At 36.5% G+C, this 24,141-nt stretch overlaps 2 protein-coding genes across 4 annotated transcripts; one reads left to right on the forward strand and one right to left on the reverse strand.

Annotated features, from left to right (window-relative positions):
- The first annotated feature begins 2,450 nt into the window (after nucleotides 1-2,450).
- LOC111015809 (uncharacterized) lies at nucleotides 2,451-22,513 on the forward strand. Of its 3 annotated transcripts, none has more exons than XM_022290967.2 (13): nucleotides 2,451-2,729; nucleotides 4,052-4,685; nucleotides 9,500-9,684; nucleotides 10,868-10,948; nucleotides 11,053-11,097; nucleotides 11,198-11,242; nucleotides 12,953-13,039; nucleotides 14,097-14,223; nucleotides 14,336-14,413; nucleotides 18,220-18,345; nucleotides 20,720-20,784; nucleotides 21,463-21,574; nucleotides 21,769-22,513. In XM_022290967.2, the coding sequence occupies exons 1-13, from the start codon at nucleotides 2,694-2,696 to the stop codon at nucleotides 21,861-21,863; spliced, it is 1,716 nt and encodes a 571-aa protein (XP_022146659.1). In that variant the 5' UTR covers nucleotides 2,451-2,693; the 3' UTR covers nucleotides 21,864-22,513. The 3 variants fall into 3 exon arrangements, with proteins under 3 accessions (XP_022146659.1, XP_022146660.1, XP_087983374.1); XM_022290968.2 differs by having other exon boundaries at nucleotides 11,056-11,097; XM_088127248.1 differs by lacking the exon at nucleotides 10,868-10,948.
- Nucleotides 21,978-22,885, reverse strand: LOC111015810 (protein PHLOEM PROTEIN 2-LIKE A9). The gene is made up of 3 exons (XM_022290969.2): nucleotides 22,728-22,885; nucleotides 22,568-22,659; nucleotides 21,978-22,481 (listed from the first exon to the last, which is right to left on the reverse strand). The coding sequence occupies exons 1-3, from the start codon at nucleotides 22,833-22,835 to the stop codon at nucleotides 22,115-22,117; spliced, it is 567 nt and encodes a 188-aa protein (XP_022146661.1). The 5' UTR covers nucleotides 22,836-22,885; the 3' UTR covers nucleotides 21,978-22,114.
- Between the last annotated feature and the right edge of the window lie 1,256 nt (nucleotides 22,886-24,141).

The raw sequence follows: 24,141 nt of genomic DNA on the forward strand, positions 1-24,141 counted from the left end.
AGTGAAAACGAAAAACATATTAGACATAGAGTGATCAAACAAATAAATTGTATAAATGTACTGAAAAAATCAAAATATATATAAAAGAAGAGAATAATATAAGGTGGAATGGGGCAGAAATTGAGACAAAAAGAGAGCGTTGAAACAACAGACGAAATATGGATGGCGGTAGGCAGTGGCAGATGGCAATATTGCATAATGGGAGTGAGTGAGGAGGCATGCTTGGCTCCTGGCACGCCACCCGCAGCAGCCGAATCCAGACGACAGATTGGGGCTGTGCTTGTGGCATACAGGGAGCCAGGCATGCCCTGGGCCGCCGCCACTGCCACTCCAACTCTCATATCTCAACTCAACTCATCGCCAATGCGTTATATATAGTATACTACATGGGGGTGCGGAGAGAAAGCGAGAGTGATTATATTAATTGTTGCAGTTTCCTTTAATGGATGATTTATATATGTAAAAGATGATCTCCATTCCATTAATTCTCCACCATCAGCGCCACTCTTGGCGCGCGTGGGTGCCTACCATTTTAGATTTTACCAAGTGAAGGGAAGGGCAGGGATGGAATCCAATATCCATATATTTTGAATTGCTGACCTGCCATATTCCCTCATTTCCAATCCTATATAGTATATATCAATATCCTATCCTCCTTTTCCTTCTTTCCTCCTTCACTTTCTATTTCCAACGCGCACCCTCACCCTTTTTCTCGCTTAATTACTCATTCTTCTCATATATATCTCATCTAATCAAAATCAACATTCTATTTCTCTCTCCATAAATTATCATTTTCATTTTTGCATTCTTTTTAATCCCAAAATATATTAAAAATTGCATTTTTTTTTGTTTACTAAGATTCACTACCGCACCACCCGATTAAATCGCTTAAATGTCGAGTATTTTTCTTAGTAAAGTGCACTATAATCGTTGCAGCACATTCAAAAGTACTTTGATTTCTCAAACCATCGTCTCGTCCTTAAAAGTTTTGCAGGAACCACTTTAATTTCTTGAACTACGTTCGGATTAATTTTTGTATTAAAAAATTAAATGTTGTTTTCCATAAATAGGATATGCCATCATTTTTATGTTATAGATGTCCATTTTATGTTATAGACTCAACAATATGTTATACATTTTGATTTTGTAGAAGCCATAGCCGTTTAACGAAGCTTTGAGGATAGCAAACCATTTGGGATTGCACTCAATCCAAGTTGAAATAGTCTTCATTCAAGTTATGTTCACCTCATTATTTTGTGAGAGGAGATTATTTTCTTAATGAGATTGAAACCTTGTAAAGAAGATTAAAGAAGGAAGGGGAATATGGTAGCTCATCTTCTAGGCCAAACATGCACTGGAGATCAACACAAAGGATTTTATTTTATTTTATTTATTTTTTAATTGAGGAGTGACTATTATGTGTGTTGATAGAGTTGTGAGAATGGAGATGAGAGGTGGAATAGCAGAACGTGAGTTAGGATTGAGAGCAAATGAACATAATGTTGAAATAGTGGGCGAGAGAAACTGTGGGAGGGCTGGTGGTGAGCTGGTGTCCACTAAGCTCTTTTATCTCATTAGAGTTGAATGTATATTTCTTCAACGTTTGTTTTATGCAGTTGAATGTCTAGTTTAATAAATAAATAAATAAATAGGATATGTGATTTTTGTTTAGAGAAAAATAGAGTGTGATTTAATTTAGTTCAACGTTCTTTTTCAGGCTAGTAGGTATTTTATAGATTCTTAGATTGCTCCGTAGTTTCTCGAAACTGTTCTTAAGCAAGAGTTTAGCAGGTATGTCTATTACGTGTTCAGTATAAGATACAATTTAAGAACGAAATGCTTGAGACAATTTTTTCTCGCACGAAATGATAGTTTTATTAATTTACACGTGTTTGGTTCTAGCATGAAAAACTGGATTCTTTTGTTATATGGTGTGCACTTATGTCGTGACAAAAGAGTTGAGAGGTTTGGTCGTACTAATTCTGACATCTCTCATTAATAACATTATTCCACGTGACTATGAGTTATACCTTGATTGAAGTTATTACTCAATATTATGTTTTCGAGTCAGACTTTGCTACAATTTATTTCTTCGAACTTTGGAAAATACAATTTGATCTTAGGTAGATGCATGAAGTCGAGGTTCCTTTCTAGTCTATTGACATCAATATCAAATCTAATATGTAATTTAATTGGTTGTTTTTAGAGTTAAAAGTATATGTAAACTAGTATATTAATTATTACGTTAGTATAATATTTGTACTTTGAACCTTTTAATTTTTATTTATTTTTTTATCTTCTTCTTCTTCCTTAGTAGTTGGAGGTTTGGGAGTTGAATTAGTAGTTGACACATTGAAGTTGGAGAAAAGAACCGCGACCTTATCAAAAGGAAAAAAAGAGAGAATTCCCGCGATATAAATATATCCTCGAATTAGATTTGTATCTTAATTTATAACTGAAAAGGAAAAAAAGAAAAGTTGTACTAGTTTTTAGCGCGCAAGGCCAGCCTCGAGCATCAGCGTCAGCGGCACGGCACGGCACAGAATAACAAGAAGCCGATAATAGGATACTTCCAATGGCGGATTTCACAACATGCACCTTTGTGTTCTTCTTCGCTTTGCTGTCTTTTCACATTGTTATTTCTGCAATTATTTTGGGCTATCGATTTCTCCTCTGTTCTCATTACGTTCAGCATGGTGACTCCCAAACCAAATCCTCCACGTCTTCAGGTCACATATTCTTTCTTACTCTCTTATCTGTCGTTGGGTTTCGATACTTTTCCTTCTGTTATACTTGTTGATTTTTACCTGCACTGTGATTTATACCCAGTTAGTTACCCCGATGTTTTATTTGTCTGGCATCGTGGTATACTATAATTTTGATCTTCCATTTGGTCGGAAAATTATTTCCATTGTTTCATTTCGTATTGATACGAGCTTCTTTTGTGATGCCGAGTAGCATATTTAGTTAACTACTGTTCATTTGTAATATTTGAGGCGGACTGTTACAGTCTGACTGTACGAGTTCATAATTTATCGCACAGAGAGAATATTGTAGAAGTTTACATTCTAATCTTGCACAGCAACAAGTCATTCTAACAAAATCGAAGTTGTAACAGAGTATATTTCAGGCGGAGTTTTGTTAGCATGCACACACACGTTTGATAGATATTGTCGGTCCATGAAAAGTTTGTTCGGTAAATATTGTTAGTCTTGTTCAGTTTGTTTGGATTGTGCATTGCATAATGCATATTATAGCTCAGCTGCATTTGGAGAAGTTTGTTTTTGTAACATTTGAGATTTCAACATTCTTACAGAATTTTAATTGTGTGGAGTCAATTTCTTCACACACATACAACAATCACAGCTTATCCATTGTATATGACCTACCGATCGAAGTTGCTTTTGATGATACTCGTAAGAGTGAACAATATCAAGTCCGGCTTCAAGAACGAGAAGATTGAAAAGATTTCTGGAATTATGATTTAAAGGCATCTGCATCTCCATTATGTGAATATTTATTTATTGAAGCTTTGTTTGCAAAACAATTTAAGGGATATCAAAATGCTCTGTTGAGTTTTGACAGACTTCACAAATATAAATGTTCATGCATGCAAACATTTCAGAGCAGTTACTTGTAACTTCTATGAAAACCAACTACAGAAATAACATAAAACCTTATTCCCCGACTCACACTTTGTGATGTGTGTGATTCCTATGTTCTACTGCTTCTCACCTGGTTTAAACTCCATCTACAAACTCCTCATTCATGCTTAATTTTACATGAATTTCATGACTATCCATTTTATTTTCTCTTACCATCTTATTTGCAGATAGAACAGGAGAAAAGTTCACTAGTTTACTTATCTAATGTTTAAAAGATGGAGATGATGATGTTGATTGTTGAACTATTCATCAGCTCATCCCTAATTTTATGAAACTACAGTTGAAATTAGTGCTACAATTGATTATCAATATCATTATACTATGACTAAAGGCATCATCTATCCGATGGAAAACAAAATTTATATGAAATGTACATTTATTTGCAGGAGCCTTATGTTAGTAACAAAGATAATCCATATTTTGATTCTCCATTAGAGGGCCACGGTTTTACTTCTAACGCCAGTTCCCAAGAAAGGATTATCAGCCAGAATACTTTTCAGTCTACATCTGATTATGGTGACGTCAATATTAGAAATAGAAAATCAGTTTCAAAAATTATCAACAAAGATACAGAGCCCCAAATCGACGATTCAGGCTTGGATATTATTTTTGAACCATTTGAGAGATCGTCATCTGGAAGGTGGTTAAAAGGTGGCAAGACATTACCATTTGCTTTCCCAACTATTTTGTCGAATTTGAACCCTGATGTGGGAGACTTTAATAATAGAACAAGCAAACGTGAGCCTGAGACCTTTCAAGAATATCACACCACAGACAAGCCGGCAAGGCCCTGGACTGAAAAGTCATTTAGTGTGAAGAAAAGGAAAGATGACTTCTCTGGCGTTTCACTACCTCAGTCAGCAGCTTCATTTTACAATGGGTGGTCACCTATGATGGAAGTTGCTGAATCGTGTGAAAGCTTTGAAAGGCTAAATGCTTATCTGAAATCCAAAAGGGATGATGTCAATGCAGGAGTCCCTGGAAGATTTCTGCATGTTGTCATAGGAAAAGATGTTTCAGGTAATACTTTTGGTTGACTCTTAATTTGCCATTCTTTGTCGATCTCCTAACGTAGAAGATTTATTTTAGGATATCATACTTGCTAATGTTCTTTCTAGTTGATGTAATACCGAATGTAAGAATTGTATTCCAGATTTCAGAATGATCCAAAATACAAAAAGAACTGGTTATATATAAGCAACCAACTTAACTAACTCATGAAGGAGACTAACAGCTATATTTCTAACAACTAACTAACAGCTAACTTAACATTACATCATATTCCATCTGTCCCAAAAGAAAAACTCGACCACGAGTTTTTTTAAGTGGCTAGCTGAAAAGCAGCCTCCGCTTGATAGGCATAGATGTCCGCCACATTGAAGATAGGATTTATTTTCAAGTCTGCCGGAAGATTGATCTTATAGGCATTGTCCCCATATTTTTGCAGGACTTCAAAGGGCCCGATCTTTTGATTATGAAGTTTATTGTAGGTGCCTGCTGGAAAACGGGATTTTTAAGAAAGACCATGACTAGATCCCCTTCTTTAAATTGCTGTTGTTGTCGATGGTAGTCAGCATTAGCTTTGTAGGTTGCGGCAGCTTTTAGTAAATTCTCCGTGACTTCCTTATGAAGCTCCACGATGTGTTCCGCCATATGTTCAGCCTCCTGTGGATCGGTTCTTCATGTGGTTGTATGCAAATTCAGCCTGCGCTAGAGTAAGATCCCATTGCTTAGGTTTGTCTCCACCTAGGCAGCGTATAAGATTCCCCAAAGTTCGATTAGTCACTTTGGTTTGGCCATCCATTTGGGGATGACTAGTGGTGCTGAACTGTAACTTTGTATCAAAATTTCTTCCATAACATCTTCCAGAAAAAACACAAAAACTTGACATCGCGGTCAGAGACAATTGTCTTAGGTATGCCATGAAGTCGGACAATCTCTTTAAAAAATAGGTTGGCCACATAGATTGCATCTAACGTTTTTTTGCAAGGTAGAAAATGTGACATCTTACTAAAGCGGTCCACTGCTACTAAAATGGAGTCATATCCTCGCTGTGTTTTTGGGAGTTCGAGGATGAAATCCATCGAAAGATCCTCCCAGATAGTTGTAGGAATAGGTAGTGGAGTATATAAGCCAGTATTATGTGCCTGCCCTTTGGCTGTCTGACAAATAAGACAACGAGACACAAAGTTGTATACATCCTTGCGAATTTGAGGCCAATAAAAACGCGTGGCTAGAAGGTCCAATGTCTTATCACGGCCCAGGTGGCCAGTGAGGCCGCCACTATGTAGATCTTGGATTAAGGATTCTCGAAGGGAAGTATGAGGTATGCATAAACGGTCACTTTTAAAGAGATATCCATCAAGAATATGGAAGTCATTGGAATTAACATTCTGATTGCATTGCTGCCAAAGTGTGTGAAAGTCCCTGTCATTTTCATAGGATGTAGGTAGATGTTCAAAGGCAATGACTTGCCCAGAAAGTAAGGTCAAGATGCTAGCTTTCCGACTTAAGGCATCAGCAACTTTGTTAGGCATCCTTGCTTTGTGCTTAATAACAAAATCAAATTTATGTAAAAAGGAGATCCACCTAGCATGCATGCGGTTAATTGTTTTCTGGGTTTGTATATACTTAAGTGAGAAATGGTTAGTGTAAAGTACAAATTCTCGGCCTATAAGATAGTGCTCCCATTGTTTAAGCGCTCTAATTAATGCATATAGTTCTTGTTCATAGGTACACCATTTTTGTCTTGGGGGGTAAGTTTCTCACTAAAGTATTCCAAGGGATGGCCTTTTTGGGACAAAACAGCACCTATACCAATGCCTGAAGCATCTACGGCTACTTCAAATGGTTGAGAAAAATCAGGCAAGCCAAGGACAGGGGTGTTGCTTAGTTTATCCTTAAGAGTTTCAAAGCTAGAGTCCTGGTTTTTGTCCCAAAGGAACTTTCCTTTCTTTAAGCATTCAGTTGAGGGAGCTGCGATGGAGATAAAATGTTTAATGAATTTTCTATAAAAAGAAGCAAGTCCTAAAAAACACTGGATATCCCTAACAGAGGTTGGTTTTGGCCATTTCTGAATTGCTGAAATCTTAGAAGGGTCAATGGAAATGCCGAATTGATTAATATAGAAGCCTAGGAATGCAATTTCCGTGGTGAGGAAGGAACATTTGCCTAAGTTAATGTACAGTTGATGCTTGTGCAGTATTTCAAAGAGAATTCTAAGGTGACTTAAGTGATCCTCAACTGTTCGACTATAAACAAGTATATCATCGAAATAAACCACAATAAAATTATTGAGAAAGGGTTGTAAAACCTGGTGGATAAGGCGCATGAAGGTGCTCGGGACATTGGATAAACCGAATGGCATCACCAACCACTCAAAGAGGCCTTCATGGTTTTAAAAGCCGTCTTCCATTCGTCCCCTGGTTGGATCCTGATTTGATGATACCCACTTTTGAGAACGACTTTAGAGAAGAATTTGCCGCCATGTAGTTGATCCAATAGATCCGACAGTCTTGGGATAGGGAAACGGTATTTTATGGTTATTTTATTTATAGCCCGACTGTCCACACACATCCGCCAAGAGCCGTCCTTTTTAGGTGCAAGTAGGACCGGAACAGCACACAGACTAAGGCTGGGACGGATGTGTCCTTTCTGGAGTAACTCGTTGTTCTGTTCATGGAGTCTTGAACTTACAGGTTTATCCCAAGGTGTCCGACGAATAGGAGTCTTGAGGCGTTTCTTTTCTATCTTTTCTTCAATTTTGGTGGCCATTGATATCACATCAGTGAGGAGGCCAAAAGGTTGAGTGTCCATCTGATCTTGGATATCATCCCGAAGATCATCAACGAACCTGGCAATCTTGTAATCCTCTGTCTCCCCTAGATTCGTCCGAGCGCCAAGGCGATGAAAAGATTCACTATAATCGGCGATCGACTTGGTACCTTATCGACACCTTTGGTACTTCTGGTAAAGGAGTTGCTCAAAATTGGCTGGCAGAAAACGTTCACGGTGCAGCATACCTGGCCAGCAACGAATAGGTCGTTTGCCCAAACGACGCCGGTTGATCTCCAACTGATCCCACCACGCAGATGCGCCAGACTGAAGCTTAAATGCAACCGGGCGGACTTTCTTATCCTCCGGAGTGTTGGTATAGTGGAAAAAATTTTCAACGTTCTTAACCCAATCCAAGAAAGCTTCCACGTCCATCTTGCCATTAAAGGTGGGGAGGTTGATCTTCATTCGGAAGTCTGTACGAACACCGCCCCTATTGTAGTCGCCCCCTCGATCAAATCGTTGATTGGCCCGAAAAAAATATCATTTGTCGTCAGAAGAATCCGAATCTTGGATACGTAGTTGCAGATCCTGACGACGTCGCTCATTTCCTTCCCCATTTCTTGCTGCCTCAGGGGTTCGCGATTGGTTTCTTGGTTGATTCCGGTGCTGGTTGCCGCGTTCTTCGACGTTCCAATTTCCCAAGTCCAATCGAAGACGTTCTTGCTCGACCGAAATCAATTCCAGTTGATGTCCCACATTCTCTAACAGCTCATGGATATTCTGGACGCTAGCTCGAACCTCACCCAGGGAGTCTTCTGCCAACAGTAAACGATTGGTAGTTGATCTGGGCGACAGAGCTTGTACTGTCGAAGGATCCACCGCATGACCTTTCCTGGAAGCCGCTGTGTTCTTCCCCCCATCAGGTCCTAAGATTGATTTAGGGCTCTGATACCAATTTGATGTAATACCGAATGTAAGAATTGTATTCCAGATTTCAGAATGATCCAAAATACAAAAAGAGCTGGTTATATATAAGCAACCAACTTACCTAACTCATGAAGGAGACTAACGGCTATATTTCTAACAACTAACTAACAGCTAACTTAACATTACATCACTAGTATTAGTCCATCTAAAGTTTAGCACACATTTGGTTTATATGACAATATTGATATACCTTCCATGGTACTATGGAGAACTTGAAACTATTCTTCTAGGGGTTTGTCAATGATGCTCTGGGATTCTATGGTTTTTATGTCCTCTGACTGTTTGGTTGATTAATGATTTATTTGTTGAAATAAAAACAGTACTGTGGCACCCTCAAATGTTAGTTGACATTTGCTAAGCAAATTGCTCAGGAATATAAAATCTCTATTTAGATCTATGTGTTAGTTCAATACAAATTGAAAGGAAACTAGAAATCTGTCAAAAGAAATTTTCTGCCATCTCATGTCATGACTTGACTGGAGATAGAAAGTTATCCTATTTCTCACTTTTTCTTTTTTTGCCATATAGTAAACTACAGATGAGATGGTAAAACTTTAAATAGCTACAGATGAGATGGTAGAAATCCACCTCGGAAAACTGGAAATCTGATTAATATTAAGATTGCCAATTTAAACCAAAATCAAAGTCTAGATTTGCCTCTCGAACTGTCGGTCCCACAATTTCTTTCTACATCTAACTAAAAGAGTTTATCTTAATCTGTCAACTGAAAATTTCAGCAATAGTTTTTTTTTTTTTGAGCTACCAAAATTTCAGCAATAGTAGAGAGCCCAATTTCTTTGTATGTTGTGAGATACAGTAGCACCGATTTTATTTTTGTCTGTTGCACCAGAGACTATACAAATAGCTAATTGAAGATATTCTTGAAGGGAGAAAAGATCGAACACAAAGATAAATACAACTACATGTGTATGACATAATACGTGTTTCTTGATTCATCTATAAAAGAGCTCATCATTACTTGCCAAATAAGATTGAAAATCTCAATTGCTTTACTGAAATTCCTAAAAAGAACCTCATTTAGATCTAACTTATTTTCTGGCTTCATACAGATGTTGGGTCAGTTGCTTCTACCATCACGTATGCCTTCTACTTGAATGAGACACATAAATATGATGAGTATTGCACTGTACCTGTTATCAACATGAAGAGAGCGGATCTAAACTCTCATCCCGAACTTAAATGGCTCCTTGATTCTTGTCAGATTGATTGGTCATCTTTGATTTTTGTGGATGAGGTTCAATCCTTTGCAAACTTTTTGAAAATTCTTTGATTTTCATTTATTTTAATGTTTTTTTATTCATGTTACTCTACGATGAAGGATATATTGGTTGTTTCATATAAAGTTGATACTTCAAAAAAGGGCCAAGTTATAGTTCTTGCCCCTTTAACTATTACATTAATTTTTGAACAAAAAAAAAAAAAGAAAGGAAAAAAGAACTATTGCATGAATTTTCAATTTTGCCCCTAAAATCTAAACTGTTCCGATATATCCTTCAACTTTTAAATTATTTCAAAATTATCCTTTAAATTTATGTCGTTAAAGCCTTGATAAGCATGAAATGAGATCCTTGTATATGTTTCAGTTTTGTACTTAAAATATCTTAAATTTACCCGTATGATTTTCATTTTGGTCCTTAAAACTTTATACTTAATGAAGTTACAATAAAGGATGATTGTAGAAACAATTTCAAAGGGTTATTTGTCAAATTTGACTTTTAAATCCAAAAATGTTTTCTATTTCTGAAAATAAAAATGTTAAATTGATATACTACATTTCATTCAAAGGTAATGTGCTTCTATTAGGATAGAAGTAGGAATATTATTAGGATATCAAGAGCGTACTAGTAATTTAGGCAGTTTGTTATTAGGAGCTGATTATAAATAGAGTGGGGAAAAGGAAAGAAGGGAGGCAATTGATTTAGTTGGTTTAGATTTGAGTAAGATTACTCAAGAGAGGGGAGGGTCAAAGTACCTCGAATTACTTGGGGTTATACGGTAAGTTCTTCTATCTTTTATATATCAATATATTTATAGTTATTCGGATTCTATCAAATAACTTTTATAAAATTTGCATTAGAAATTATTTTCGCTTTGGAATGAATGATTTGGTGATACGAGTTTCAGTGAATTATTTTCTCGTCTTTTCTTGTCTTTTTTTCTTTATTTTTTTTCTAATGAGGAACGCTAGATTCAGTTAATGTTTACCCTTCGAACCTTTAAATAACATAATTTAAGCCCTATGGCCATCCGATAATGGTTTAAGTGAATAGGCTTGTGCTGTGCGTAAGTATGAAAGAGGTCAAAACCCAGTGGTAAAAGAATATGCACGTGCTACCCCTTCATGTTACAATTCTGTTCTCAGAGCTTCTGTTCAGAAGTGTATCTCCTTTTAATATTGATACTAAACATTTTCCCAGATCGACCTATCATATTATGAATTATTTGGAAGTCTTAAGATAGTTCTACTAAACAGATCCAAGCTTCCTGCTAAACAAGAGGTAATCCCGAGCTGACAACGGTTTAGAAAACATTGTTTCTGAAAAATCTGGTCTTTCTTTAGCACTACTTATGAAATGTCCATTTCTGTTTTCTCATACTACAGCAGGCATTAAAAGAGGCAGTTGTTGAAATCTTTAACTGCAGTAAGGTGCATATAATCATCTTTTTCGGCTATAAAGGAATTTAGCTACTTCCAAACATATTAAGATGAAAGACTAACCATTCATGTTTTCCTTTTTGTTTTTCAGGATGAATCCATATACCCTTGGGTTGAGAACATTACAATCCAACAGGTTTGAAATCTGTATTAATTTATGCGGTTTCATCCCTTTTTTATTTTTACCCAAAGTTATCAAGTCCATCAAATGGAAGATATGTTCAGACATGTCATACACATTGAGAAAACTAGAGAGAAGAAAAAGAATATATATGTGTGTGTGTATATATGTTTGAAGAAAAATGGATACATGAATGCGTATCACGTACAGAAAGGTAATAAGACAAGTGAATTAGTGTTATGAGAGAGAGAAATACTAAAAAGTTTAGCGAAGTGAGAGATTGGAAGGATGTTAGTGAGGGAGACAAAATAGGCTTCTTTTTGTTCCTTTTCCCCTCTTGGCTTAGGATTCTTCCTGATTGAAAAATAAAAATATGTATATCTAAAGATTTTAAATTTAATCTACTTTTGGTGTTCATACACTTGTTTAGATCAAGATAACATGTCAGCTCAATTTCATTCATGCCCTATAGTTTCTTATGTCCATATCCACCTTTGTCTTCACGGGCGTGTACTTGTAACTTAGTTTATGAAGATAAAGAAAAGAGAGACAATAATATATAATTAATAGTTGTAATTAAGAAAGAAAGTATGTTTAAGTTTCAATTGATTTCATTATGATTATGGCATACATCATTTTAGACAAGAAAATATTTCATTGCAAACATGAAATATACGAAATGGGGGAGGAGAACCTCAGCTCCAGGAGAAGATAAGATGCTATACACTTGGATAAGAATTGTGTTGTTACTATTAAACATGCTTACCGTTAGAAATAGTTTTGAAATCTTATATAAATATATGTAATAAATTATCAAGTAATTTTTATGCATAAAATATTTTTGCTCAATTCTTTTGAAGCTCTAAGCAAATTTTCCCTATCTAATTTTTTTCTCTTTTCTAGCCTTCCTTAAAATATAATATAATAAGATTCCATTGTACTATTTATTAACTCAAGTCGTATGTTATATAGTATAATTTTAACTTCAATATTACCCTTTTGGAGTTGCCATTCTGTTTTATGTCAACTTTTGATCTCTTTATATATACTTCTAAATAAAAACAAAGATGTGTTGTGAACCTAAAGATGTTCTTTAATTATATGAACAATTGGCCCCTGCAAATAAAATCTTTTTGGGCCTGTCCCTGTTCCCAATTGGTAATTTTGCTGTCTAATTTGCATCTCCTTTGTCACCCATCTTCCTTACCCTTGTGTTAGGTGAAGTGGTGAACTTGAAAAACCCAGTCGAAAGTTTTCTACTATACCTGCTTCAACATCAAGCCCTTTAGGATAACCCATCTCTTTTTCCAGTAATAAATAATTTTATTAAACATATGAAACTAGAAAAATTCAATGGTCAAGATTAATACTGGAAATTCAATGATCATAACCATATTTAATGGTCCAATCCATAAAGATTTTATTCAAATGCAAGGGAGGAAGTTGAGTATATTACCAACTTCCAACAATAGGAAATATGACTTGATGCTTTTAGGAGGAATTTCATGAGGTGTTTTGCTTTCATATGCATTAGAATTCGTCAGTTTATAGATATAAGATAATTTCTATTTGATACACTTTCTTCTCAAGAAAAAAGAAGTGCTCAAATCTCCTTAATTGTCTGAGTGCGATTTATGCCCTGTGCAAACTGGCCAAGTACATAGTCCTCTGACATTATGGTTTCCTGTACATCTTAGTCTGAGGCTATTTTATTTTGTAAAACAGGACTGTTCATGCTGTACTCTAATTGCTGAGAAGTTTTCTCTAGTTTCACCTGAGATTTTGGCTGGGAAGCGATTCAGTAGACTTTTGGTACTTATTACTTGTAACAATTACTTTTGTCTTCATGCATGCATTTGTACTTCGAATTTCTGGATGGAAAATTTGTGGAAGTCTGATTTCTTCAATGTGCAATAGGAGGCCCCATCCCCATCAGCATAATGAGGGATTACACAAGAGAGATACCAATACAAAGCCTTGAGCCCTTAACTAGTTCGGCATTCATTTTACACGTACTTCAACTTTTAAATATTCATCTATCCTATATCTCTGCTATTATGGAATGTTTAATTGCTAATCCAAGCTTAACTTAGTGGATTAGATTCCAATTACCTTAATAGAGGCTTAAGGTTGAATCTTCCACCCTACCTTTGTTCTACCCAGAAGAAAAATATGTTTTATTTCCATTTATTAAACAAGAATGAGAGAGTGAAAATCATGCTCACTTATTCTTTTTATCATTGTTTACTGGTAATTACGGAGTGGAATAATTCCCAAGTTGTTGGCCCCACACCAAAATTTATAATCATTCGTATTGATTCATTCCTCTTGGGAAGGAAAGCAATATCCTTTCCATTCCCATTTTAGCGAGTCCCATCACCCTGCTCTCTCTCTCTCTCTCTCTCTCTCTCTCTCTCTCTCTCTCCGTGGGTCTCACATCAATTGAATCCCTCCAATCTAATTCCAATTCCAAATTAGATTTACTAAATACAATATTTGCATTTCATTTCCATTCAAATGATTTCTATATCAATCGTTTTTATTTTCATTCCCATTTGATAAATGGGGTCTTAGTTCCCCCCCCCCCCCCCCCCCCCCCCCCCCCCCCCCCCCCCCCAGAAAGTTTGCATGATTGTTGAGCATCACAAATTTTGCAGAATTGAAAAATTCCCAACAGTTTTCAAATTTAATTATTATTTAGCTTCAAATCTAGAAGTACTACATGGTTAGACATCATTCTTCCCCTTGCGTTTTCCTGCTTTACAGACTCAATGCTAGCTCCAGAGTTGCATTTTCCTAGTTCCACAGGTGATCATTCTCTTGTTAAAAAATTGGACTCTTTTTAGTATTTTTCTTTTCCTCCTTGCAGCTTGCTGGCATTCTATTAGATTCTGGAAACCTAAATAGCCCCCATTGTACCTCCAAAGATAAGTACATGACTACGTTGTTGATCAATGGTGCTGGTCGTTTCGGGTACAATGGTTTTTATCAGATATGTATGTCTTTTATTCTCTTCTTCATGAATCTTTATGGTACAAATTCCATTTTTTTTTTCTGTTCGTGCTTGTTCTTCTGGTATCATCTAGAAATTATTTTATGCGTCTACAGTGAAATACAAGATGTACAATGCGTCCAGCCATGGAGTAATTGATATAGTGCTCAAGGATTTCAAGAAGTGGACAAGAGGTGGGGAATCAAACTAGACTTCGGTTTGCCATTGTCTCATATATATAGTTTGGTCCTATTATGTAGTGCATTCTTTGCGAAGTTTGATGAAAAAATTTAGACATCATGATTATAATTCATTTCCCTTTCTCGTAGAAGGAACCACAGTATGTTAGGTTATAGTTTCCCAATCTGCCAACTTCTCTCAACAAAAACTAAGATTCATCCTTAGATGGTGTCATAGTGTGAACTCTGGAGTGAACTAATTTAATTTTCAGAATATCTAGCTACAGTCAGTAAATGGATGGAGCCTGTGGAAACTAGTAGTGGGGAACTTTAAATCATATCGTTTACTTCCAATCCAGAGGAAGGCATCAAAGAGAACTTTTGAACTGTTGGGCAAAGACTCACATATCCTCACCTTCCTGAATTGCCAAAGAGGCAACCAATAATTAAAACTAGAATTTTGCCTCGCACCTTGTTTTTGGTATTCCCCTTTGTGGCAGACCCAATTCTATTTTGATCCCAGATACCAAAGTGGTGAAGAACATACAATCCATTATAATTCAATGAATAAAATATGTACTTTGCTAATTAAAATGATACTTGGGGATTGAAGAATAAAGAACTCGACCATTTGTCTACCAGCTCCGAAGCCTTTAATCAATCTTCTTTGACTACAATAGTGAATTAAACGACTAAAGGAGTCCCCTACTAAGGTAAAGAGAAAAGGGGAAAGAGGATCCCCTTGTCTCAAGCCTCTTTTCGCAAAGATTTTTCCCCGAGGTCTACCATTTATGAGAATGGAAAAGTTCACAGAGGATAAGCATCCTCTTATCCACTTTCTCCACCGATGACCAAAGCCTTTTTGCTCCATAACCGCATCAAGGTACAGCCAGTCCACTTTATCATATGCCTTTTCATAATCTAATTTAAGAACAAAACCAGATTTTTCCTTTTCCTCCCAGTCTCCCACCGTCTCAGAAGCTATAAGAATAGCATCCAAAATTTAACGCCCTTCAATGAAGGCAGATTAAGCCTCGTGGATAATAAAAGGAAGAACTTTCTTAAGTCTTTCCGCTAGCACTTTAGAAAGGATCTTATACAAAGAAGTTACAAGGCTAATCGGCCTGTACTCCCCTACTTTCATCGCCTTTGCTTTTTCCGGGATCAAACGGATATAAGTCTCGTTTGTACACCGGTTTATGATGCCGTTTCTTAAAAAGTCTTGGAACACCCCTAATAAATCAAACTTGAGGGTGTTCTAGCACTTTTTAAAGAACTCATTTGTAAAACCATCCGGTCCAGGGGACTTCAAATTACCGATGCTAAACACCACTTTCTGAATCTCTTCAAGATCAAACGGTCTCTCAAGCCAAGCCTTCCAATTCTCCTTCAGACTATTCCACTGAACATTTTCAATTTGGAACCGGTATCCAGAAGAATCACCATATAAGCATTCGTAGAAGCCAACTATTTCATTCTCAATCTCTTCTTCTGAAGTTAGTAACACCCCGTTGCCCGTTTCTAACATAGAAATAGTAGACATAGATTTTCTCAACTTGGACCATCTCTCATTTGCAATACGTGGACGATACTGTAATTTTCTGCCCAGATGAATTAGGTATGCTTGATAGATGGTGGATGATTATAGACATCTTTCTTAAAGCCTCTGGTCTGTCTTTGAACCTGGGAAAAACAAGTCTTATAGGAATACATGTGGAGGAAGATTTGTTGCAGAGTATGGCCAACAAGCTGGGTTGTTTGGTAGAAAAGCTTCCTTTCTCATATTTGGGGATTCCGTTGGGGGCTAACTTAAGAAGAAAGCCTTTTGGGACCCGATTGTGGACAAAGTCAGGAAGAAAATTGAAAAGTGGAAGAACCTCTTCCTGTCGAAGGGAGGTCGGATGACCCTGACGCAGTTGTTGATTACGAGCATTCCCCTCTATTTCTTCTCCATTCTTAAAGCTCCGAAGGGTGTGGTAGATGAACTAGAGAAGCTGACAAGAAATTTCTTTTGGAATGGAGGGACATCGAAAGGAAAATGCAACCACTTGGTGGATTGGGGCAAAACGACCCTTCTTACGGTACGGAGGTCTTTGTATCGGGGCCTTACAACAGAAAAACAAAAGCCTTCTTCTCAAGTGGCTTTGGAGATTCACTCAAGAACCTAATGCCCTTTGGAGAAAGGTGATTGCTAGTATTTATGGTGAAAGCCTAAATGGATGGGGTACTCTCCCACCAAAAGGGCGGGCCAAAGGAAGACAGTGGTTTGATATCTCAAAGAATAGTGCCTTCTTCTACAAGTTTCTTGATTTCAAGGTGAGAAAAGGGAACCGAATAAAGTTATGGTTGGACTGGTGGATTGGGTAGAGACCCCTTCAATTCCTTTTCCCTGTTTTGTATAGCATCTCCACGAAGAAAGATGCCACGGTTGCAGCCTGCTGGAACGGCAATGAAAACGACTGGGACTTAGGCTTTCGTAGAGGTCTCTTTGATTGGAAAATGAATAGTTGGTTGGATCTTGTTCAGTTTATTGATGCTGTGCAGTTTGGAGAAGGGGAAGATAGAGTGGGGTGGTCACTCGGCAAAGGAGGGCAGTTCACTACCCATTCGATGCGCTTGAAAATGGTGGAGTGCACTCCTTCCCTAAACTCCCCCCTCATCACTTCGATATGGAAGTTTAAAGTACCCAAGAAGGTTAAAGTATTTTTATGGTCCCTAGCTCATAGAAGACTAAACACGCATGACTTGCTTCAAAAGAAGTGCAGAAATTGTTTGTTTTCCCCTTCTGTGTGCTGCCTTTATTTGAACAGTGGTGAGGATATAGACCATCTTTTTATCCACTGCCCTTTCGCGTCTAGGAACTGGCATGCCATGTTCAACCTTTTCCGCATCTCCATTTGTTTTCCAAAGCAGATTGATGAATGGCTTTCGTAAGTCCGACAAGGCTGGGGGCTCCCTAAAAAGGTTAAAATGGTGTGGAGGTGTACCTCTAGTGCTTTCCTATGGCAGTTATGGCTAGAAAGGAATGCTCGGGTCTTCGAGGATAGATCTTTTCCTTTTGACATTTTTTGTAGCAATGTACAGCACACTGCTTCTTGGTGGTGTATTAATCACAGGAAATTTTTTTGGAACTAACCTTTCCCTGTTTTAGTACACGAGGAAGGCGTTTGTCTAGCTTTTTTGAGTGGGGTTCCCTCTACCCCAGCCCCTAGCTTGTTCCCCTTTCTTTTGGTTATATTAATATGAAAGTTTCTTATTAAAAAAAAAAAAAAGAATAAAGAAACTTAAAGACTCTTGTTAAACCAATAATTTGACTTTTATATCAGCAACCTTATGTACATCTTTCATATGTCTAATTTTGTGGAACACTCTTGCAAGTATGCTGTTGAGTGACTGTTAAATTACATGTTTTTAGTAATTATATGATAGAAACCTGTTTATTTATGCACAAGAAAGTACATACCAAGGGAGATTCGAGAGATTCCTGCCTCTTCCTTGCTTCACTCAGAGAGTAACTAATGAAATAACTCAAAAAGTACCCTCCCCAGAATTATCTCTCGCATGTCCTACCCACAACAGAAAGCCTTGCTCTAACTAATTACTATGCCCTACGCCCCACAATAACCAATCTATTTTATGTTACGCTCCTCTCTCATCCTTCCCTTGCTTACGGCTATATACCCTCATGTCTGGTGGTCTATCTTTATAGTTTGATACGAATGTTAATAATTTAATCTGCATTGTGACTTGTCCTGAAGCTTCAATTCAGTTTAAAAGGTATCCTTCTGTTTCATTGTTTTTTGCTGGAATTCTTAATCCAGGAACGTTGGACAATTCTGGAATGAGATTGACGAGGCTAGATCTTGGGATGAGTTCCATTGGAATATCAATTGCTCAATTTCTTTCACAGGAAGTTAACTCAAATAAAGACATACAAAGTTTTTTGAGTAAGTATTTGAAATTTGAATAAGATTTTTCATGATTATATTTCCATTTTCGCCTTTTCTTTTTGAAACTGAAGGATTTATATTTTTAATGGTACAATGTCTTATAATAAGGCTTATCCAAACAATTCCAGAATAATTCTAAGTGATCATATATCTTATAAACGTTTTAAATAAAAGAAAAATCATTTCTTCTTGTTAGAATCCATATAAATGAATTAAATTTACCCAACCCATTAGCTTAAGCTTTTGGGTTGAGTGGTGGTTTATTCATCCTTAACATGGTATCAAAGCAAGAGGTCTTGTGTTCGAACCCCTACGTAGTTGTTTCCTCCCTATTTTATATTGATTTCCACTTGTTGGGTCTAATTTTCCAAGCCCACAAGTGAGGGGGAGTGTTAGAATCCATATAAATGAATTAAATTTACCCAACCCATTAGCTTAAGCTTTTGGGTTGAGTGGTGGTTTATTCATCATTTTAACACTTCTAATATTTTTCTGTGGTGTCTACATGTTGAGCATGTTATGTTTGAAATTGAAGATACTGCTCTAATCCAAGTGTCTAACAAGTTATATTATAGGTGTCCAAGGTACGTTGGATATGGATATATTATTCAGATCAAAATGCCAATTGCTTAGAAGAAAACTAAAAACTAAAAAAGAATGAAAATGAATAAAAATAAAAAGGAAGTCTTTCAAGTATGTGGAAAGTCGCCAAGGATTTCACTCAAGTACAGTCTCAAAAAAATTGGTTTTCATCATGCTTAGACAAGACATATCATATTACCTCCTGGAACTAGAAAGGAATAATCAGATTCCGAACAGGAGCTATGTATAGAGATTTTTTTTTGTTAGCAATAAAATAAAGAGAAGGGAAGATCGTGCTGATGAATGGAGAGACAATCCAAATCTTCTTCCGAAAATTTGGTTTCCTGCCCATTACCTAGCTTGAAACGAATGTTTTTGTCAAAGAAAGATCTGATTTTGTAGATGTATTTCCAAGGGCTGCAGCCACCTTCCAAAAAACATTAGTTATGTAGCCATCTGTATTCCTCCAGCCCGTATTTGCTATTGATAATGGACTTCCAAGTAGCTTTGCCTTGAGAAAATTACCAAAGCCATTTGGATAGGAGGGCTAGGTTCTTTTTCATGAAATCTTCAATATCTAAACCTCCCGTTGAAATACGAACTGTGACCTTCGCCGAATTGTCAATGATTTCCCCTTCGTTACTTACTCCCACCTGTTCACTCTCACTTGGAAAGTTATCCACAAGCTGAAAGATCTCTTCTCAGGAAAAATCAAGATCACAGTGGGAACAGGAGCTACTACTAGCTTTGTGAGAATTTTTGGATTGGTGAGGCCTCTATCACATCGGCCTTCCTGAATATCTATTCTTTGACCAATAAAAAATCTTTCTACTCAAGACAATTGAAGTTCTAGAATGGGTCTCTCTTTTCTTGATCTCTTCCTCTTTTGCCTTATAGGACCATCAGGACAAATGGCATTAGTTGATAGATACAAACAAGATGCTTTTCTTGCCATTCTGTTTTTATGAACATTGTCAACAAAGCAAGCATGAAAAATCACTCTCCTTTCTCCTCAGTTTGGCGTGGTAAGTTCACTAAGTATCCAAAATGGAAGTCAAAATCTTTTTGGCGGAATTTGCCCATGGTTGTATCAGCACTCATGACATCAATATGAATAGACTCCCCATAGCTTAATGCCCTAAGCTACTACTTAAAGGAATCAAGACCCTGTCATGTCGATCAATTCTTTGTGCACATTCGATTATGCCTCAAGCTACTTAAAGGAATCAAGCACCTTAAACAAGTATAAGAACCAGTGACATAGGAATGGATCCACCAGGACACCGGTACGAGCCACGTTTAATAGGTAAAGACAAGAAAGAGCCCGAAAGTTAAAGCCTTAAAAAGGACTAAAAGAGACTAATAACAGAATGGTGTTGTTTTGTCTTCTTTAATACTTATGTTGAAAATGTTCTCTTGTATTATGTTGGACGGTTTAGCCCTCCAATAGTGAATGTTACATTAGGAGAGGCATAAATGGAAATCTATCTTCTGAAATTTAGTTATTATGCTCGTGTCTTGTATATAAAGTAGTAATGAACTAATGATGAAATAGTAAGGTAGGAAATATATTTTGAGTTTTGGCCGGGAGAGAAGTTGGTCCTCTCCAATTGGCTAGCCAGGATAGTAAAAAGTGCACTGCATCCGTATGAATAGAAAATATCATTCAATGAGTAAGGAAACTTTTGGTTGCAATAAATTTATCTCACATTCAAGTATAATATAACATCTTCGAGATATGTATTTACTAACATCGTTCAAGCAACTTTTATTTTATTTTATTTTTCAGGCGTGGAGAAACTTCAGCTGCTTGTGATTGTTTCTGGATACTACGATGCACGGAAAAACTTCAAGGTTGAAAAGGATGAGTAATTGTGGGCTAAACCATACCTTTAGTCAAACTATGGGATGAGGATAAATTTCATTTGATCCTTATGCTCTTTTCTTTTTCCCCGTCTACCCCCATCTCAATTTAAATGTTTGACTACCAATTAACTTCAATATAATTATCTCTGTTAAAATTCTACCATTACCTGGTTGGCATTACATTCTGTTGTGACTTGTAAGATGAGTAACAGCAGGATTTAGATGGAATGGACTAGGCTGAAAATAACTGATAGCTCAATTACAAAATTAAAATAAAACATAATCAAAAGGTTTTGATACCTTTTTGTTACATGCATGTGTTTTGAAGTTAGAAGTCGTTTTCATTCTTTCTCCTTACCATGACCCACCCTCTCTTATATGATATTTTTAAGTCTCGGTCACAGAGGCTATGTTCTTTACCAAATTTAGGGGGCATATCTTACAACGATTAGGCAATCATAATTTGAATTAGTTTGGGCATGCATTAGACTCGATGTATCTTTTAGCTAAAGTTTTTTCTTCATCAGAATGGCCAGGAATCAACATCGAAGGATAAACTGTGCTGCTTTTTACAGTTCCATTTTTAAGAAACTTACACTACTAACTGACTTTGTTTGTTTCTTCCTCCCCTCTATTTTTGTCTACCGTGCATCCGGCGTAATTTAGAGGGAGATCCTCGCTGTTGCTGATTCTTTGGAGCTTATGCAGAAGCTGCTTGTCTTTTTAAATACGGATACCTCCCAGTCACAACTACCCCTGAAAGTTCTTCATCAAACAGGTAAAAGTTTCCTTGCAATATATATATATTTTTTTTCCTTGAAAAGCATTTTCGAGATAACATCAACAGATGGCAAGCACATCGACGTAAAGAAGGAGCGAAGTGATTTGTTTTTACCCTGTTTAGACATGCAGCTGATATCTTGTAGTGTGCGTCTGTTGACTAATTTATGCCTTTTCATGGTCGGCATGCAGGTCTGACGGATGAAATTAGAGCATTTGAAATTAATAAGATTGCATCAAGGAGGACCATAGAACGCCTATTAGAGGAGTTTTGCCGGATATGCTAATCTAAGTGACTCAGATGCACGAAACTACTTGTTTATCAACTTCTTTTAATTTCATTGTGCCTTGTGCTTAAATTTTACAGTAGATTTTGATTGCTGATGTTGGTGGAATTAGCATAATCAATAATGGATTATTTAGATTGTAATATATAACTGTAGTGGGGAAAGAGCGAGTGAAATGAATACAGTGGTCGTGGAAGTGATGGGATGGGAGAGCAGGGTAGTTTGAGTAAGAAAGAGTGTTATGAGGTGGATCAAACTTTGGTAACATAAGCATGATGAATGCACAAGCCTCCCTTCCATCTGCCACCCCAGATTTCATAAAGGCCGAATTGCAGGGTGGTGTCCTTGGCGGTGATTGGAATAACGATCTCAAAATTGTCGGGAATGTTGAAAGGCTTCTCGGCTTCCATGTCAGTGAGATAGAGCCTTTTCCAAGTGTAGGATCCTGATTCTCCAACCTTGGCCATCAGGAACACTGGACTGCTCTCCCACCCAAAGGCCTCAGACTTTAGGCTGATATTGAACCCAATATTATATTTGCTCCCTCGTTTTGCATTCTTGTACGTAGCCTTTACTTCGAACCATATCACTTTGACTGCTTCTGCATAGCTATTTTGCCTATTTAGAAATCACAACCATTCATTCATTCATTCCATCTCTACGACATATTGATCAAAATTACAAGGCATGGCCATGGTGCTTACTCATCGTTTGAATGCTCAATCTTCCACTGAGTTCCATCGGAGCCCCACGCTATTTTCAGGTCTCGCGGGTGTAGTATCACTTCCTCTTTCTCCTGCCATCGTTTCCATATCAGATACCGAAAACATTACAATTTGAGACCAAAATAAAAGGCATACATACAGTCGGATGCTTCTTTCTCCTCCCACCAGTTCCGCCTCCTCCATGATCAATCGTTGACATACAGCTTCTTTTGTTTCTTTCTCCTGCTCCAGCTATCTGCAACTGCATCACCCCCTTCTTCCATATATATAAATATATTGCTCCTTTAAAAGGAATATTACTAGTTATGTACCCTACACGTCTTTTTAGTTTTTTCTTTTTCTCTCTATTATTCTTTTTAAACCATATCTCTTCAATTACAAGTTACAACACAACACAAGCGCATCAAGCAATCCCAGATGTCAAACTTTTACTCATTCCCATCTTCCTTTTCATTCACAAAATTTCTCTTCCTTTCAACTATAAGCATCTTATCGCATTTATCTTTAAAATTTCCTTTGTCTTTAAAAGTAGCCTTCCTCCTAGTCCTAACTTTGTTAAGAATGAATGGTGATAATATTACGTTATATATTTACAAACAAAAACATCTAAACATCAAAAGATTTATTGTTGTAAGAGTGGAAATTTGAACTTACAACTTATTAGTTGAAAGTATGTGCCTCAAAGATTCTTTTTTTGAAGATGTGATCGTACCATGTAGTCACAAAAATACTAAATATATTTTCTAAGACAATTATTCAAACTTTAAAGTTTTAAGTGCTAAAAAGATTAGATACATAAGAAGCATAAATATGCTAGTCTTTAATTTATCATATTAAATAATTGACTGAATAACCACTTTAAAGATAATTCTTTTTCTTTTTCAATTTTAACAAATATGAAGGAATATCGAGTAATAGTTTTTTTATCCACTAAAATGCACTCGAATTTGTTCAAGCATAATGTTGATAATAAATATTTGAGTCGGTGGAGATAAAGACGACAACATCATCATCTACAGGAAAAGATAAAAATTCATATGGCATAAAGAATAAGAGTGGCATAAATCTTCTTAGAAAAAAAAAGGTGTGGCATAAATAAATGAAACTGAAAGGAATAAACTTTACAAGCAAAAAGAAATTAAAAAAGAAGAGCATCTTTGGGAGGAAACAGAATTCTCCAACTCCGAGGATGAAAAATAGAGTAGAAACTTCTTTAAGCGGTCCAAATATTGCAAATTGGGGAATCAAATTCTGTGTCGATGTGGGGCCTTTTTATCTACCAAAAAAAGAACATTTATTTATTTATATAAGGCAACGGGGTTTTAAATATCAATAGAAAATATCAATATAAGGTTGATGTTGATGGATATTTCTGTAAAAGTTAAAGAAATTAAGAAATTGTAAAAAATATTTTAATTAACAAAGAAATAAATTTAAAATGATCGATATTAATATTATATATATGTTAGTGATATATTGTCGATATTTTTCATATTTTGTCATTTTTTTTGGTAATATGATGGAAATGTTGATTTACCCCTTACATCGATGTC

This window comes from Momordica charantia, assembly GCF_013281855.1.
Source record: "Momordica charantia cultivar OHB3-1 chromosome 1 unlocalized genomic scaffold, Mcharantia_2.0 BLBB01000001.1, whole genome shotgun sequence".
In the NCBI taxonomy this organism is placed as follows: Eukaryota; Viridiplantae; Streptophyta; class Magnoliopsida; order Cucurbitales; family Cucurbitaceae; genus Momordica; species Momordica charantia.